At 38.1% G+C, this 16,945-nt stretch overlaps 1 protein-coding gene across 2 annotated transcripts in view; it reads left to right on the top strand.

The window, feature by feature from the left end:
- Positions 1 to 16,138, top strand: part of LOC107721490 (multidrug resistance-associated protein 1-like) — a 19,864-nt gene extending 3,726 nt beyond the window's left edge. Inside the window, exons 5-30 of one of the 2 annotated variants that reach the window (XM_016529517.1) lie at positions 859 to 984; positions 1,074 to 1,135; positions 1,394 to 1,525; positions 1,617 to 1,844; positions 2,289 to 2,466; positions 2,977 to 3,138; positions 3,235 to 3,327; positions 3,406 to 3,609; positions 3,738 to 3,884; positions 4,105 to 4,192; positions 4,449 to 4,518; positions 5,549 to 5,675; positions 6,350 to 6,526; positions 6,687 to 6,854; positions 6,937 to 7,123; positions 9,208 to 9,259; positions 9,730 to 9,871; positions 9,964 to 10,171; positions 11,198 to 11,508; positions 11,668 to 11,867; positions 12,005 to 12,131; positions 12,209 to 12,310; positions 13,315 to 13,461; positions 13,580 to 13,885; positions 14,158 to 14,342; positions 14,509 to 16,138. In XM_016529517.1, coding sequence (XP_016385003.1) covers positions 859 to 984; positions 1,074 to 1,135; positions 1,394 to 1,525; positions 1,617 to 1,844; positions 2,289 to 2,466; positions 2,977 to 3,138; positions 3,235 to 3,327; positions 3,406 to 3,609; positions 3,738 to 3,884; positions 4,105 to 4,192; positions 4,449 to 4,518; positions 5,549 to 5,675; positions 6,350 to 6,526; positions 6,687 to 6,854; positions 6,937 to 7,123; positions 9,208 to 9,259; positions 9,730 to 9,871; positions 9,964 to 10,171; positions 11,198 to 11,508; positions 11,668 to 11,867; positions 12,005 to 12,131; positions 12,209 to 12,310; positions 13,315 to 13,461; positions 13,580 to 13,885; positions 14,158 to 14,342; positions 14,509 to 14,617 — 4,038 coding nt within the window. In that variant the 3' untranslated portion in view covers positions 14,618 to 16,138. Of the gene's footprint in view, positions 1 to 858; positions 985 to 1,073; positions 1,136 to 1,393; positions 1,526 to 1,616; positions 1,845 to 2,288; positions 2,467 to 2,976; positions 3,139 to 3,234; positions 3,328 to 3,405; positions 3,610 to 3,737; positions 3,885 to 4,104; positions 4,193 to 4,448; positions 4,519 to 5,548; positions 5,676 to 6,349; positions 6,527 to 6,686; positions 6,855 to 6,936; positions 7,124 to 7,337; positions 7,380 to 9,207; positions 9,260 to 9,729; positions 9,872 to 9,963; positions 10,172 to 11,197; positions 11,509 to 11,667; positions 11,893 to 12,004; positions 12,132 to 12,208; positions 12,311 to 13,314; positions 13,462 to 13,579; positions 13,886 to 14,157; positions 14,343 to 14,508 lie in introns of those variants that run through there. The other variant, XM_016529516.1, reaches the window with a different exon arrangement.
- The last annotated feature ends 807 nt before the right edge of the window (positions 16,139 to 16,945 follow it).

Genomic DNA, 16,945 nt, shown 5'->3' with positions numbered 1-16,945 from the left:
ATTTAAAATTACACATTATAGCTTACAGCTCATGAAAGTCAAAAATCCAGTATCTCAAAATATTTCCTAAGATTAATCAAAAAAAGGATTTGCAAAACAGAAAAGTTCAAGTTCTTTAAAGTATGTTCAATTATGCACTCTAAATACTTGGTCGGGGCTCCTTTAGCACAAATGACAGCCTCGGTGAGGTGTGGAAGCGATCAGCCTGTGGCACTGCTGAGGCACTATTGAGCCTTCAGCTCGTCTGTATTGTTGGATCGACTGTTTCTCATCTTTCTCTTGAAAATATCCCATAGATTTCTATATGGGGTTCATGTCAGACATGTGGGCTGGCCAATCACAGTAACACAGTAATATCATGTCAGTCAGCAAACCACTTGGAAGTGGTTTTGGCACTGTGGGCAGATGCTTAAGTCCTGCTGGAAAAGGAAATCAGCATCTCCATAAAGCTTTTCAGCAGATGGAAGCGTAAAGTGCTCCAAAATCTCCTTGTAGACGGCTGCATTGACTTTGGACCTGATAAAACACAATGGACCAACACCAGCAGACGTCACGGCTCTAATCATCAAAATTAAAACAAAAAAACTTTTGAAATAATAACACTTTTGTAATGAATCTAGAATATATGAAAGTTTCACTTTTTGAAATAAGTTACCAAAAACAATGAACTTTTTCACGATATTCTAATTTTTTGAGATGCACCTGTACAGGATATTGAACAAACTGGATAAACGGATCATATTTCATCAATTGCAAAAGGACAGTCAGTTCTAAAGTACAGATAAAAAAACAAAAACAAATCAGGTTTGTTTGAAATGTGAGAAAACCCTTAAATTGTTGTTTGGTCTTTCCTTTCAGCCTGCCAGTGTGAATGTGTTCAAATATACCACCTTCTACATATATTACACCATGCTGCTCATCTCCCTGATCCTGGCCTGCTTGTCCGACCAGCCTCCACTCTTTTCACAGGCTGTCAAAGACTCGGTTAGTGAACTTTACTTAAAGAAGGTAGAGGAATGCCTTATTATATGAATGTTGAATTGATCCCCAGTGCTGTGAATGTTTTTGTACAGAATCCATGTCCAGAGTCGGGAGCTTCATTCCTGTCCAGAATCACTTTCTGGTGGATCACAGGGTGAGCAAAATAAATGACTGCATCTCTATCACTCTTTCTTTAAAAAAATTAATTTTGCACAACAAAAATCTAGAAGGTTTATTCTGGCTCATGTAATTTCTTGATCCCATTCATCCCATCAATTTCTATCTTCTCTCTACTGTCTGTATCGGGTAGAAGTATCCTTTTTGAAGAAGCCTTCATTTTTTGCTTATGTATAAGCTTGTATTCAGACTGGATGTTTTTTTCTTGATGTATGTTCCTCTTGTTTCCTCATAGATTGATGGTGACTGGTTATAAAAGGCCTCTGGAAGAGAAGGATCTGTGGTCGCTCAACACGGAGGATAAGTCTCAAAGAGTGGTGCCACAGCTGGTGCGCCGCTGGGACCAGGAATGCAATAAGGTCAAAAGGTCAGAAGTGAGAAGTCACTTTTTTTTCTCAAGTAGACAACTTGCTACAAAAATGACTAATCCTCTGATTGGGTTATGCTTTTTGTGTTAGGCCCGTAGATAAGACACTCTACTCCCCAAAAAGAGCAGCAAGGGGAGAAAAGAAGGATGGACAACCAATAGAAGAGTCTGAGATTTTGCTTGCAAAAACCCTTCAGAAAACTGGCGAGCCGTCCCTTTTCTGCGCGCTCTGCCGAACCTTTGGACCATACTTTCTCGTCAGCTCTCTGTATAAGATTATTCATGACATCCTGATGTTTGTTGGGCCAGAGATTCTCAGGTATGAATATACAGCATCAGAATCATCTTTTTCTTTTTTCCACGTGCGATTATTCCCATCTGTGCTGAGTTCAGAAGCAGTAGTTCTCTGCAGGGGAAAGTGCAAGTGTGCCCTCTGCCTTTTCACAGTCATGTGGTTGGAAATGACTAACTAGGCCACTAACTCTGTGGGAAGGCCACTCTGTCAAAACAACAGCTGTGGCTCTTAAAAGAGCTCCAGTGAAGAGTTAGTTTTGGCATGCTGAGAAGTTGTGCCATCAAATTGTGCACTTGACCATGTTTAAATCCTCTCTAATCCTTTGAAAATAACACCTGAAGTCTCGGCAGTGAGCCTTTATCCAGTTTGCCCACTTTTCTTGCACTTGAATCCAGAAGAACTGCATTCTGCTGCGTGATTGACATGTTAATTTATACTCATGTGAGTTCGGTCTTTTTTTTATCTTAGGCTACTGATCCAGTTTGTGAATGATTCAAGTGCCCCCACTTGGCATGGCTACTTCTACACCACCCTGCTGTTCGTTTGTACCTGCGTGCAAACCCTCATTCTGCAGAAATATTTCCATGTTTGCTTTGTGACAGGCATGAGGTTACGTACGGCCATTGTTGGTGCCGTGTACAGGAAAGTAAGTGGACTTTTGATTGCTCAAATGTCTGTAACATGGAGTAATACAGTGTTCATGCACATTTGGAGGTTCAAAAAACGGCAAAAAATGCATGTCAAGTGTGAATTTGCCATGTTTTTTAATGAATATGACTTTTAAAGTTTATATACAGTACCATTCAAAAGTTTGGGGTCAGTAAGATTTTTTTTTAATGTTTTTTCGAAAATGTGTTGGTGAATGAACAACATGCTCACCAAGGCTGCATTTGTTTGATCAAGAAAACAATTTAAATTTTTTGTTGTGTAATATATTGTAAAATGTATTTTGTTCATGTGATGGCAAAGCTGTATACTATAAATGTACACGATAAATGTCTTTTACTGTCACTTTTGATCAAGTTAATGCATCCTTGCTGAATAAAGTAACACATTTCTTTACTTTTTTTTTTTAATTTAAATTATTTTTAATTAAAAAAGTAAGAAATTGAATGGTAGTGTAGTGATTTATAATATTTTCCTTCATTTTGTCAAGGCCTTGGTCATTACCAATGCTGCTCGACGAACATCCACTGTCGGAGAGATTGTGAATCTGATGTCTGTAGATGCTCAGCGTTTTATGGACCTCATAACCTATATCAACATGATTTGGTCAGCACCTTTGCAGGTTATCCTGGCCCTTTACTTCCTGTGGCAGGTATGTGCCTACACAAAGGTGTCTTGGCTTGTATGCTTATTTCATTGCACATCACTAATACCTGTTTTTATTTATTTTTTGCTCTTTTGTTATAAGAATCTGGGTCCTTCTGTGCTTGCTGGAGTTGCTGTGATGGTGCTAATGGTTCCTGTAAATGCAGTCATTGCCATGAAAACTAAAACCTACCAGGTTTGTACCTCTTTTCCTGCTCAGCAGGCAATTTAGTTAATTAGTTCGTCTTTGTTAATCTGACACACTCACCCACAGGTTGCCCAAATGAAAAGCAAGGACAATAGGATCAAGCTTATGAATGAGGTGCTGAATGGCATTAAAGTCCTCAAACTCTACGCATGGGAACTGGCATTCAAAGACAAAGTTTCTGCCATCCGAGAGAGTGAATTGCGTGTGCTGAAGAAGACTGCTTACCTTGGTGCTGTGTCCACCTTTACTTGGGTCTGCGCACCATTTTTGGTAGGTGGTGCCTTTGAGTTCTAGTCCTGCATGGGCTTTTTCATCATTATGCCCACTTTTTTTTTTTTGATGCTACCTTATGGTTGTGCAGTGACGTTTGCTCTTGTCATCTTGTCTCTTTTACAAAGGTTGCCCTTTCCACATTCGCAGTATATGTGTTAATGGATGAACATAATATTTTGGATGCACAGAAGGCATTCGTTTCTCTGGCCTTGTTCAACATCCTGCGCTTCCCTCTTAATATGTTGCCCATGGTCATCAGCAGCATGGTGCAGGTATTACCTTTCTCTCTCTCTCTTTCTTTTTTAAAAAACATTGAACTAAAATGTGAACCTTGAAATACCTTAGAATGTGATATAAGTTCAAACGCATCTCAAACGTTTTTTGGCCACTTGTGATGGGATCGAGAAGGATAGCACGGTTAACACGGAAATCCAGGAACTTGTCATCTGATTTCAATTTTTTTATGACTATGAAATGTATTGCTTCCATCAGGCCAGTGTGTCTATGAAGCGTCTGCGTGTGTTTCTGTCCCATGAGGAGTTGGATGAAGACAATGTGGAGCGGCCAGCCATCACTGCATGTGAGTCGAGTGATTCACAAGCAGTTCAAATCTGAAATTAAACAAATGTGCCATATTCTGTGGCATGTATTTTTTTAGTATGCTATGCGTGTTTGACTCACAAAGCATTCCAGTCCACAAACAGTTTCCACAGACAGACATAAAACAGCATTGTATGAGAGAGTAGCAGCTGTTCAGTAGATCTGTGGGTTTAAAGACATCCCGTGTGTTTTGATGTTCACTTAAGAGACTTCATTGTTGTTTCCTGCTCATTCAGCTCCTGACAGCATCAGGATTGTGGACGGAGCTTTTAGCTGGTCTAAAGATGACTCCCCTACTTTGAAGAGGTAACACCGTTTTCTTTGCGTGTAAAAGAGATACTACATGATCCAATGAATAGCATTTTTTTTTAGTGTTATAGAGTACAAGGGATGGGAATTGTACGAAATTTCACGATTCTGATGAACGATTCCATGTACAACTATTTTATTACTTTTAAAGAAGCACCAATTTCCCTCAACAATTAGTCAAAACTAAACACAAACAACACTTTTTTTATATAACAATGATCACTTTTTTTTGAAGTACAATTTGTTACAAAAAGCTATTGTAGTACAACCTGTCAGTCTAGCAAGTCTAACATAAGACTGATTAGTCATTTGTTTGCCATTTGAATAGGACTATACCGGTCATACAATATTGTTATTGTTGTATGCAACAGCAACAATGCAAAAGTCTATTTATTAGGCAATAAATGCTACAGTTTACAGTATTTCAATACTGTTTCTGCCCACATTAGAAAACATTCAAGACCCGTTAATGTAACAGAACGTCATGAAAATCATTTGATTTTTGGGCTTAATATCCGTTATCAATTCCCAGCCCTATGTACTCTACACAAATGTTGTTGTTGTTGTTTTTATTTTCAAGGCATCAAAATGACTTTTAGCATTGACATTAATATTGCGGTTACATAGAGCAGAACCAGTGAAACAGGCTTCTGAGGACATTACAGGCAAGTACATGTGCATGAACCCCGATACAGGAGAGCATCAATCGCCAGAGGAAATGTAATCTGGTGAATCTCCACTGATATTAATGAGAGGGAGAATGAAATTTGGGTATGCTGAATTGCTTTCAATCTTAGCTTAATTTCCACCATTTACTTCAAATCATGCATTGAACTGTGTAATTTGACTTTACAATTCTATCAGTACATTCTGAAGGATTTGCCCGAAATCTGCAATCAACAATGAAGTGAATGAAGAAATCTGAATGAATTAATTAACTCTTTGCCGCCTCTGTCCACATGTTGCTTGAACTGTTTGTTGTTGTTTGTATCTGTTCTTGTCTCAGCGCGTCTCTCTGTCTCTTCAGGATTCATGTGCGTATCCCTGAGGGGGCGCTTGTTGCTGTGGTAGGGCACGTGGGTTCAGGGAAATCCTCTCTGCTTTCAGCTTTGCTGGGAGAAATGCAGAAGCAAGAAGGATCTGTCTCGATTAAGGTACAGACACAAGCTATGTGCTTCTTTATTGCAAGGTTGCCTGAAATAATTTTGTGTGGAAACAGTGGCTCTTCGAGTTAAGTGCTTTGTTGTATTTAAGTTAAATAGATTATGTACTGCTTACACTGGGGCTCAAACATTTCAGACCACTAGATTTTCAATTATAATTTAATATTTTATTATGTATAAAATATAATTTACTATATATATATTTTTTTATAAAATATTCATAGCTTTTATATTACATCATTTCATTATATTAGCAGCATAACAATGTAATGAAAATTTGAATTAGAATTAAAGTTCGAATTTCGTAACGTCTTAGTATTTGGTTTGTTCCTTGATTGGCGTCAACTCCACATGATTTGAAGATGTGCCAAAAAGCGTCTTGTGCTTCTGTGAAAGCAAGAACATCTGACTGTCACATGATCAATGTCCCAAATTTTTTTATTTGATTTAGAAATGCTTCATTACATGCCAAAACCTTTCTTTGTTTTGATTTATTAACAACAATGCCTTAAAGACATTTAAGGTTAAAGCTTAAGCTTAAGAACAGTATGAAAGAAAAATACCAGTTTTTCAAAGCGGTCCAAGAATTTTGGGCCCACTGTGTATTTGGATAACATTGATAATAGGATGATAAATAAATGCATTGAGTATCTGATGTTTTTCAGGGCTCTGTGGCTTACGTGCCACAGCAGGCCTGGATCCAAAACGCCACTCTCAAAGACAACATTTTGTTTGGACGGGACGCAAAAGACAGCTGGTACCAGAAGGTGGTGGAGGCTTGTGCTCTCCTACCAGACCTGGAGATCCTACCTGGAGGAGACTTGACAGAGATTGGGGAGAAGGTAAATAAAGACTTTAGAAAGATTCTTACACTTTGTCATAAACAAGCACGATACATTGAAGGTTAATGCTGCATGGTGTCACAGGCTGCTTTTAATGCAACAATCTGACATTATTTAAATAGCAGTCAGTTGGGTTAATCATGTGACATTGTCATTTTAGGGCGTGAATCTGTCTGGAGGTCAGAAACAGCGGGTGAGTGTGGCCAGGGCTATCTACTGCAACTGTGCAGTGTATCTGCTGGATGACCCACTCTCCGCTGTGGATGCTCATGTGGGAAAACACATCTTTGAGAAGGTCATCGGGCCTCAGGGGTTGCTACAGGGCAGAGTAAGGCCATTTTAGCCATGTATTATCCAAATATGTATACATCTCTTATAGACATTTCACATCACACATGGTACTCTTTCAGACTCGGGTTCTGGTGACCCACGGGCTGAGCTTCCTGCCCCAGGCTGACCTGATCTTGGTGATGGTGGATGGGGAAATCACAGAGATGGGCTCTTACACTGAGCTGCTGGGCAGACAGGGTGCTTTCGCTGAGTTCCTGCGTACCTACACCAACACAGAGCAGGAGGAGGTGGAGGAGTCAGTGGGAGGTGAGGCTGGCCTCCTCATATCTGAACTTCTTTCATGCTTTCATGCGTCTGTCCTTTCACATAGCCGTTTCCTCTAAATGATTACTATTGTTCACATTGTGTGTGATCTTTTTTCCAAAATAATCCGTGTCTAGTGATCTTTTTTTGGTCTGTATGTCTGTGTTTTCATCTCCATTTGTTCTTATTTGTTGTGTCCCCTCTTTTGGCTCTTCAGAGGAGGGAGGGGAGGCAGAGGACGAAAAAGGGAAATCCGAAGGTTTGAGGGTGTAATTTGTCCCCGGGCCATATAAATTGAATAGGCCTGCCTGTACTGCATGTTAGAATAGGGCTTATTATCCTGGTCTGAGGCCTGAAATATTTGAGGTGCACACTGAGTTGTTTTAGTACTTTCCCACTTCATTACTATTGGATCTCACAACCCTTAGATTTACCTTTTACACATCCTTGCACTGCGCTTCATTTTGATGGAGTAAATGGTACCCCTTTTCACAGTAATAGAATTGGACCCCATCTCACTTGAGAGCCATGCAATGATGTGTTTTACTACATAATTCATGCATGACTCTTTTTGAGAAAATACACTACTGTTTAAAGTCTCTTATTCTCACCAAGACTGCATTTATTTGATCAAAACATAAATGAATAAAAAACAAAGCCTTCATGCATAATGCATTATAAAAGAAGTTATAATACATTTAATTATGCCTTGTAGAGCACCTTATAATGCGTTCTACAATCTCATAAATAATTGTAACCACACTTAATGCATTATAACACTTATCAATTCATTGTTACACTATGCATTTTAAATTCGGTTGTAATTATTTACGACAAGATGAATAATTATAATGTATTATACCATTTACTAACCCTTTATAATGCATTATACAGTACATAAAGGCTTTAAGTAAAGTGTTACCAAAATAAGAACTGTAATATTGTGGAAAAATTACTACAATTTAAAATAACTCTTTTTTTTTTTTTTCAATTTTTTTCTATTTTAAAATGTAATTTAATTCTGCGACGGCAAAGCTGAATTCACATGATCCTTCAGAAATCATTCTAATATGCTGATTTGGTGCTTACAATTTGAACAAAAACATTTGTCATTGGATAAAATTTAAAAAATAATAAAATATATATTTTTTAATAGAGATGATTATACTACCTATATCTATATACACACTACTAAATAAATTTTTTTTTTTTTTTTTTTTTAGTATTCTTTGAATAGAAAGTTCAAAAGAATAACATTTATTTTAAATCAAAATGATATTTAAACATGATATTTATAAATAAGATAATTTCATTTAAGATATCCAGCGAAATGTCTTTGTAGTCTGTGCAGGACATTTACATCAGTGGCTACATTGAATTACACCCTGGGCGAGACCCCCTTCGAATCTGTGCACGGCACCTTCTCAGCAAGCAGGGGCGCCAATTTGCCAATTCCCCACACAGTGAAATGATAGATAACAGAAAACCGCTTCGCGGCGGCGGCGCAAAGGATTTTGTATTTTTTTTTAACTGCTCGTGCCGCCCCCCATGTATCATGAAAAAACGCCGCCCCGGGCGACTGCCCGGTTCGCCCGTGCCAAAAACCGCTACTGATTTACATTCATCATTTTTGTTAGAATGGAGCACTGTGAATGACTTCAACCTTTAACGTTCACCGGTCTTGTCACTGTGTCAGTTCCTCATGTGTCCGAGGTGCTGAGCAGCCTGCTGGTGATTCTTCTAACCTTCACCTCTGAGCCTAAAACATTGATTTAGTGTCTACAGTTTTGATAGACTATCTTTCATTTCAGCTGGCCTGAGAGGTGTGGTTGCTTAGAAGCAAATTATGATTGCCTTCTATTGCCACATTAAATATAGACATGTGTGACCTGGTGTTTTAGTTGCTGCTTGATTACAAAATTTGTTGCAAAAAGATAGTGTTGCATAGGTGCTTTTGAATGACATGATTTATAGATAATAATGAGAAAGCTTGTCTTCTGTAACAGAATAGTTTAAGAAGTCATTGATATAAGTATGGAAGGTGTGTGTAATTCTGTCTGATGTAGAATATATTTTCTCATCCACAGAAGCAGTCCCATGGAAAGGACTTGAGAATGGGGGCCCTGCTGCTGTGTTGGGGTAAGAGATTCCTAATACCTTTTCTGATTCATGAATAAACACTGTGACTAGACATGTTGCAACATGATGAATCACTAGTGGCGAGACATTTTTGTCTTTCCTAATTTGTGCATTGCTTTCTGTATACGTCTTCTGAAGTCTCATGATAGATTTGTGTGAGAAACAGGTGGAAATTTAATTGGTTATTCACTGATTATTTCATTTGTGAGCTTGAGAAACATAGTGACCAAATCACGAGTCGTTGAATCAGTCATTCCAAATGCCGTCCATCAGTTTGACAGATAAAAAACAAGAACAAAACCATGTAAACTTACTGCATCATTCACTCATTTGTGCTAGATACTAAAAATGACTTGTGTTATGGTTGATAAAGACCCTGTCTTATATGTAACAACCATTTAACATTTAAGTCATGTACTAATAATTTTTTGACATTATTTGCTAGCCTGCTCTATCTCTGTGTCCTGTAGGCAGAGTCAGATCTCTCTTAATGCAGCAGGCACAGGTAAAACCCCACAGAAAACTGAACCCAATGATGTTGCGGCCGCAAAGAAGGCCAAATCCACAGAAGCTGCCCGACTGACTGAGGCTGACAAGGCCAACACTGGCAGGGTATGAGTCAGCCATCTCTATGTTAGGATGCGAGATCACGGTTCCTATTTCCATCTGATTTTGAGATTTAGTGAATGTTGTGTGTTGTGCAGGTGAAGCTGTCTGTGTTTTGGGAGTACATGAAGGCTATCGGCTTGCCCTTGTCCATCTTCAGTATCTTTCTGTTCTTCTGTCATCATCTGTCCTCTCTGGGCTCAAACTACTGGCTCAGTCTCTGGACAGATGACCCTGTTATCAACAACACACAGCCCAACAGAGAGATGCGTTTAGGGGTGTATGGAGCCCTCGGACTCACACAAGGTGATTTAACAGATATTCATGTTGTGTGTTATTACATATGTTTACATTTTAAATTCCTGAAAACTTGCTTTTAATATGACAATTTGTATTCAAGGTTACATAGCCTCCTCAACCAAGCTTTCAGATTAGCTTGTAGTTACATGGATAAATGCATATTCCAAAGTTATGTAATGTACAAAAAGTCTTTGAAATCAAAAACCTTATTGAATTGTACAATTCTGTAAAAGAAATGCATTGCCTTAACAGGGCTTGTGTTTTGGGCGCTGCAGTTTAACATGAATATTTCAGTTAACAGTAAATATTTCGATTGGAATCAACAGTTCGGCAGAAATTATAAGTGCACACATCCAGCAGGCAGAAATCTCAGTGAGAGTGAGCAACTGCAAAAATCACAAAAAGGAAAAAGTTGGTACACCAAAGCTCCATAAACTAACAGTGAAGTTTAAAGGCATATGGTCACTGTTGGCTAGAACTTGTAATAAAAAAATGTTTCTTGGTGTGCCAACGTTTTTCTTTTTCTAAATACAATATTACATCATTGGAATACCTTTTTGGAATACCTTCCAAAATTCACTAATATATATATATATATTTTAAATACCATCTCAATTTCATAGGTGATATATAGCTGCGATTAATAATGATGGTATTTTCATAATATTTTTTACATTTTAAGGTAAAATATTGAGTATTGTTTAATGTCAAAATTGTGTGTGAAGTGTTTTTATTTAAAATAAATGTTAAATTGCCCCTTAAGAATATTTTTTAGTGTAATGCATTTTTATGGAACTCGGCATCCTTCTATATAATTTTTATACACCTAGGATGACTTGAGGGTGAGTAATTTATGGGCTAATTTTCATTTTGGGTGAACTAACCCTTTAATATACCTACATGTAGTTATTTTTATGTATTTATTTATTTTGTAATTTATTAATATTTTAGCAAATTTGTCCAGTAACCAGTTTGATTCTGAAAAGCCAGATTTCTCTTTTTCTTTTTTCTTTTTCATTTTCTCTCTGACAGGCATTGCAGTGTTCTGCTATTCTGTGGCAGTGTCTGTTGGTGGGATCTTAGCCTCCCGCTACCTGCACCAGACGATGCTCTACAACGTCCTGAGATCGCCCATGTCTTTCTTCGAACGCACACCCAGTGGCAACCTGGTCAACCGCTTTGCCAAAGAGACAGACACCATTGACTCGGTCATCCCTAGCATCATAAAAATGTTCATGGGCTCCATGTTTAATGTGCTGGGTTCATGTGCTGTCATCCTCATCGCCACACCGCTGGTGGCCATCATCATCCCTCCGCTGGGCCTGCTTTACTTCTTTGTACAGGTCAGTCAGTTATTTTACCATGCAGCTGCTTGTTAGGAAAGGCTAGTAATTCTTTAGGCTAAAAAACATTTAGATAGAAATGGTTCAAGATCTAAAACTTCAGTGTAAGTGTAGTAATGGTGGGTGCTGCTCTGACATTTGCCTTTTTGTCTCTATTAGCGTTTCTACGTGGCGTCCTCTCGGCAACTGAAACGACTGGAGTCTGTGAGCCGCTCTCCTGTCTACACACACTTTAACGAGACGCTGCTGGGCACCAGTGTGATCAGAGCATTTGGAGAGCAGCAACGCTTCATCAGAGAGAGTGACGGAAGAGTGGACCACAACCAAAAAGCTTATTTCCCCAGCATTGTAGCCAACCGGTGAGAATTCGCAGAAGATCACCAGGTTTTTAATTTTTTTTCCTGGTTTAGGTCTATTAGGTGTCATTAAGTTTGATGTAGTAGTGTTTTGTTTTTTGGAAAGCTGATGATTTGTGTGTGTTTTTGTGCCTCTGCAGATGGCTGGCAGTGAGGTTAGAGTTTGTGGGCAACTGTATTGTGGCATTTGCAGCGCTTTTTGCAGTGATGGCCAGGGACAGTCTGAGTCCAGGTATCATGGGGCTGTCCATCTCTTATGCGCTGCAGGTCAGTCTAACTTCTAAAATGATGAGATACAGACCAAATGTACATCCGAATCCTTACTAGTTCCGTATTTCTCACAGGTCACAACATATTTGAACTGGCTGGTGCGGATGTCCTCTGAGCTGGAGACTAACATAGTGGCAGTGGAGAAGGTGAAGGAATATGGAGACACAGAGAAAGAGGTCAGTGCACCAGCAGGCAGATTGTGTGTGTGTTCATTCTGTTCTTGTGTAGAGTCCAATCTGTGATTAGCCCTGTTTCCTCCCTTATCTCACACTGTACTAGAGAGATGAGGATATTTAGCACACATGGAGGGGTGGGGGATAGTATATGTCCACAAAATGTGGCACTAGTTTCCGGAGCTTTGGGTAATTTATTTGACGTCTCCATGGACTTTTTCTTTGCTAACATCAGGATTTTAGGCTACAATTTGTATTAATTTATGAAATGTGATCTTGTAACTGGTCTTTTTTCCATTTGGTATGCTGACCACTGGTCTTTTTTTTTTTTTTTACTATTTCTAATAAACTTTTTTTCTTCACTTGTTAAATTTAAATGAACCGGCAGTTTGACAAATGAATTTTTAAAAGTGATTTTTAAAATGATTTAATTTTTTTAAATGATTACGTACACTTTATAAAAATTTGATTCTTTATACTAACATTCAAATGTTTATACTTTTATTGAGCAAGGATGCATTAAATTGATCAAAAGTGACAGTATATATAGTATCTCAGTCCACACACACACACACAAAGATATCTAAGGATCATGTGACACTGAAGACTGGAGTAATGGCTTATGAAAATTCAGCTTTGCATCACAGGAATAAATTACACTTTAAATTATATCATAATAGAAAAGTTATTTGAAATTGTTAAAAATATTTCACAAAATTGCTGTTTTCACTGTATTTGTGGTCAAATAAATGCAGCCTGGTTGAGCATAAGAGCTTTTTTTCCAAAAACATTTAAAACATCCTACCAGCCCCAGACTTCTAAACGGTAGTGTAATAAACAGTCAGCTAATTCAAAAAGTATTAGATGAACTACAGCATGTCACACTGCAGGACATATCAATGTCCCAAAAGTGTTTCAAGTTAACTTCATGTATTTCTGGTTTCAGTGTTAAAGATGGATTGTTGAGATGTGGTTGGTCTATGCTGCATTAATGTCTCTGATTACAGGCTGAATGGAGGTTGGAGCACTCAACTCTGCCTGCTGGTTGGCCGACCACTGGTCATATTGAAATCCGCAACTTTGGCTTGAGATACAGAGAGGACTTAGAGCTGGCTATTTCTGATATCTCGGTCAACATTGAGGGAGGAGAAAAGGTGCCTGGAGCCATTGCAATATTCAGAATCTGCTCAAGCTTTGACTTCATCAATAAACAATTTTTTTCCTTATAAACATGCAACGTTAGTCATGTATGTATTTGTGTGTTTTTCTTAGGTGGGAATTGTGGGTAGGACAGGAGCAGGAAAGTCCTCATTGACATTAGGGCTCTTCCGCATCATCGAGGCAGCTCAGGGGGAGATTTGTGTAGATGGAGTCAACATCGCTGAGCTGGGCCTGCATGAGCTACGGTCCAGAATCACAATCATTCCTCAGGTACCGCACTTAAATACACCTAAACAGTGTTGGGGAAAGTTACTTTTAAAAGTAATGCATTACAATATTTCGTTACTCCGTAAAAAAGTAACTAATTACATTACTAAGTTACTTTTTATGGGAAGTAATGTGTTATGTTACTTTTGCGTTACTTTTTAAATCTGGACAGGGCTTGCTTGTTTGTTTTTAAAATAAAAAAGTTCTATTTTTGGCAAATATAAAAGCCTTTTCACACCAAAAGTGAAATGAATAAGCCTCAGGCTGAAAGGAAAGTAAATTTAAGTCCGTACAGTAGAATGCAGGAGAAGAAATTTCAACACACTTCAGCAATAAAAAAATGTTTGTCTAGAGTAATTTTTGCTTATTAGTATGGTTGAACTGGATCATCGAAGGTCAGAAGCAAAGACATTGGTTAATAGAATGGGATTAAATACCTGGCCCGAGCTCTCCTGAGGAAGACCAAGATTCTGGTTTTGGATGAAGCCACTGCAGCTGTAGACCTGGAGACGGACAATTTAATACAGTCCACTATCAGAACTCAGTTTGAGGACTGCACCGTTCTGACCATCGCCCACCGTCTCAACACCATCATGGACTACACTAGGTAAACTTTTTTTTTAAATAACGAAACTTCATCAAATAGCGAAATATGAAATAACAATAAAAAAAATTATATAAATAATAATAAAATTGAAAGACTATCCTCACACTATATTATCATTGTTATATAATAATACTTTAAAAATGTTCCCTCATTGTTTTCTTAAAAGGGTGCTGGTTCTCGATAAAGGCCAGATGGCAGAATTTGATTCTCCGTCCAATTTAACTGCCAAGAAGGGAATTTTCTACAAGATGGCCAAAGACTCAGGTTTGGTCTGAAAAGTAGAGCGGCTGAAGAGCCCTCTGTTCATCCAGGACATATCACTGACTAGAGCCCTTGGAGAGTGGACCTTGCGAGACATGGACTCTGAAGGTACTTCTTCTGTGGGCCTGGAGCTCACACACACGGTGTGAACATGACACCACTCCATCCTCAGCTACTGTAGCCCTCCGTTTTCAATCACATTTTAAAGGTTTCACTGCAAATGCTGCTTTAAAGGTTGTTTGATGCCAACATTTGGGAGGTTTGAAACTAGTTTGATTTATTCATGGCAGTTTTTGTTGACAGTTTTCATTTGGAAGACTTCTCAGTTTACCACTAAGCCACACTTTGCTGCTAGTGGTTGGTTGATTGTTAGTAATGAAAACAATTATATTTGCAACATTTGTTTCACTAGAAAGAGTAAAGAACAAAGTTTCTCTGTGCAGTGTACCATTGATGCAGTGATCAATTGTTGATTGACCAAACAGCTGCTGGGAAATCCCTCCATGAGCAGGAGGTACTTCATCCCAAGCCAAAGTTAATATTTGAAGCTATTCTCATTATCAAAGAAGCGACAAATTTGAAAACTCTAGTTTCATCTCCAGATAGCCATTGTTTGCTCTCATTTAATCTTTATTTATAGTTTGAGAAAATCTGTTACAATATTTATTTTCTTTATATCAAATTATTTTATCATATAACATATTTATTACTGGGTATCTCCCACTAATGGCGACTTAAGCCTCATCTTACCAATATCATGCAGAAGAGTCTACACTGACCTTCTGTTTTCATTGGTAATATATTTAGTTGGTGTGTTTGATTAATGATCTTTGTTTACTATTATTTCTCAGTGATAATTTCACCAAAAAATTATGAATGCACTTATTGTTCTTTATAAAAACCTCAAACTAGGGTTTATTTTTCAGGTTTGTTGGGAGTGATGTTTTAAAAACAAGTAGGAATAATCCTTTGCCACTTTAAGGTCAGATACCTAAATCGTAGTAGTTCTTTAAGGGCAGGTTGTCTTGGAGATGGCCGTACCTACTGAGCTGTGTGCTTCACTCTGTGCTGTATACCATATATCTGTTGAATGTACGCTTGAGTGCGCCACGTTGTTTCATTCATCAGTACCTCCACTCTAGATCATTTAAGCCTTCTGAGTTTTTTAAAGGCCAATCAGTTTTTTTTAAGGAACTGACAAAGACACACTTTGAATGATAAAAAATATATATCTGATTTGTTACATATTTATATGATTTGTATGTAAACAAAGTTATTATTTGATATTTGTATACATGCACTAGTTTTAAGTGTGCTTAGTTTCATAAATCAGGCTTATATGTACAGGGGAAATATGAATAAATTTTTGTAAAGAGCCTTTTGTTAGTGTTTTAACAGTGTTGTACTTCTGAAATCAGTCTTTCAAAATATTTTGTCACAGTGAGAAGGAAAACGATTTCTGATCACTACTACCAACATTTATTTTACTGAAGCTGTCCAGAAAATAAAAAGAGCATTTTCAAGTTTGACAGTCACTCATGAAGTGTGCATGGAAATGTTATAAATATATAAAAAATACAGTACAAAATACATAAATACAGATTTAAAGTTTTAGATTATGGAAAAAAATACTAGTATTAATACACAGACAAATTCAGTATAAGGATGGGTGTTGCATTGTTTTTAACATTAAAGGGGTCATATGATGCTTTTTTTAAAGATCATTATTTTGTGTATTTGGTGTAACAGAATATGTTGACATGCTTTAATGTTCAAAAAACACATTATTTTTCAAATACTGTACATTATTGTAGGTCCTCTATGCCTCTCAAATGCTTCGTTTTCTACAAAGTCCCTCCTTCCAACAAGCGCAGTCTGCTCTGATTGGCCAACTGACCCAGTGCATTGTGATTGGCCAATCAGAGCAGACTGCTCTGATTGGCCAGCTGACCCAATGCATTGTGATTGGCCGAACACCGCAAGCACTCGTCGGAAATGTAACGCCCCTTACCATAATCGCGAGCTTCATCTTTCAAAATAAATGTAAAGACAGAGCCCGAAAGGGGAACAGAGTCGCGTAACAGACACAGTGATGAAGCTGGTATGTGCTCTCTCGCGCTCTCTCTCTCTCTCGCTCACTCGCGCGCACTCACACTCACACTCTCACACACTCACTCACACACACACACACACGATGCGCAAAACTCCTATGTTGGGGCGTGTTAGAACGAGCCGTTTTAGGGGGGCGTGGCAGAGTCTTAACTTTGATAAAGAATATCTCTTTGGTTTTGAGACTTTAGTGTTTGTAACTTCAGGGATCTTATCTATGCACAATCTGCTTG

The sequence above is a fragment of the Sinocyclocheilus rhinocerous genome, unplaced genomic scaffold (assembly GCF_001515625.1).
Source record: "Sinocyclocheilus rhinocerous isolate Xijiao unplaced genomic scaffold, SAMN03320098_v1.1 scaffold481, whole genome shotgun sequence".
NCBI lineage: Eukaryota > Metazoa > Chordata > Actinopteri > Cypriniformes > Cyprinidae > Sinocyclocheilus > Sinocyclocheilus rhinocerous.
Note: the sequence above shows the minus strand (reverse complement) of the source record. Positions and strands in the feature narration are given on the sequence as shown.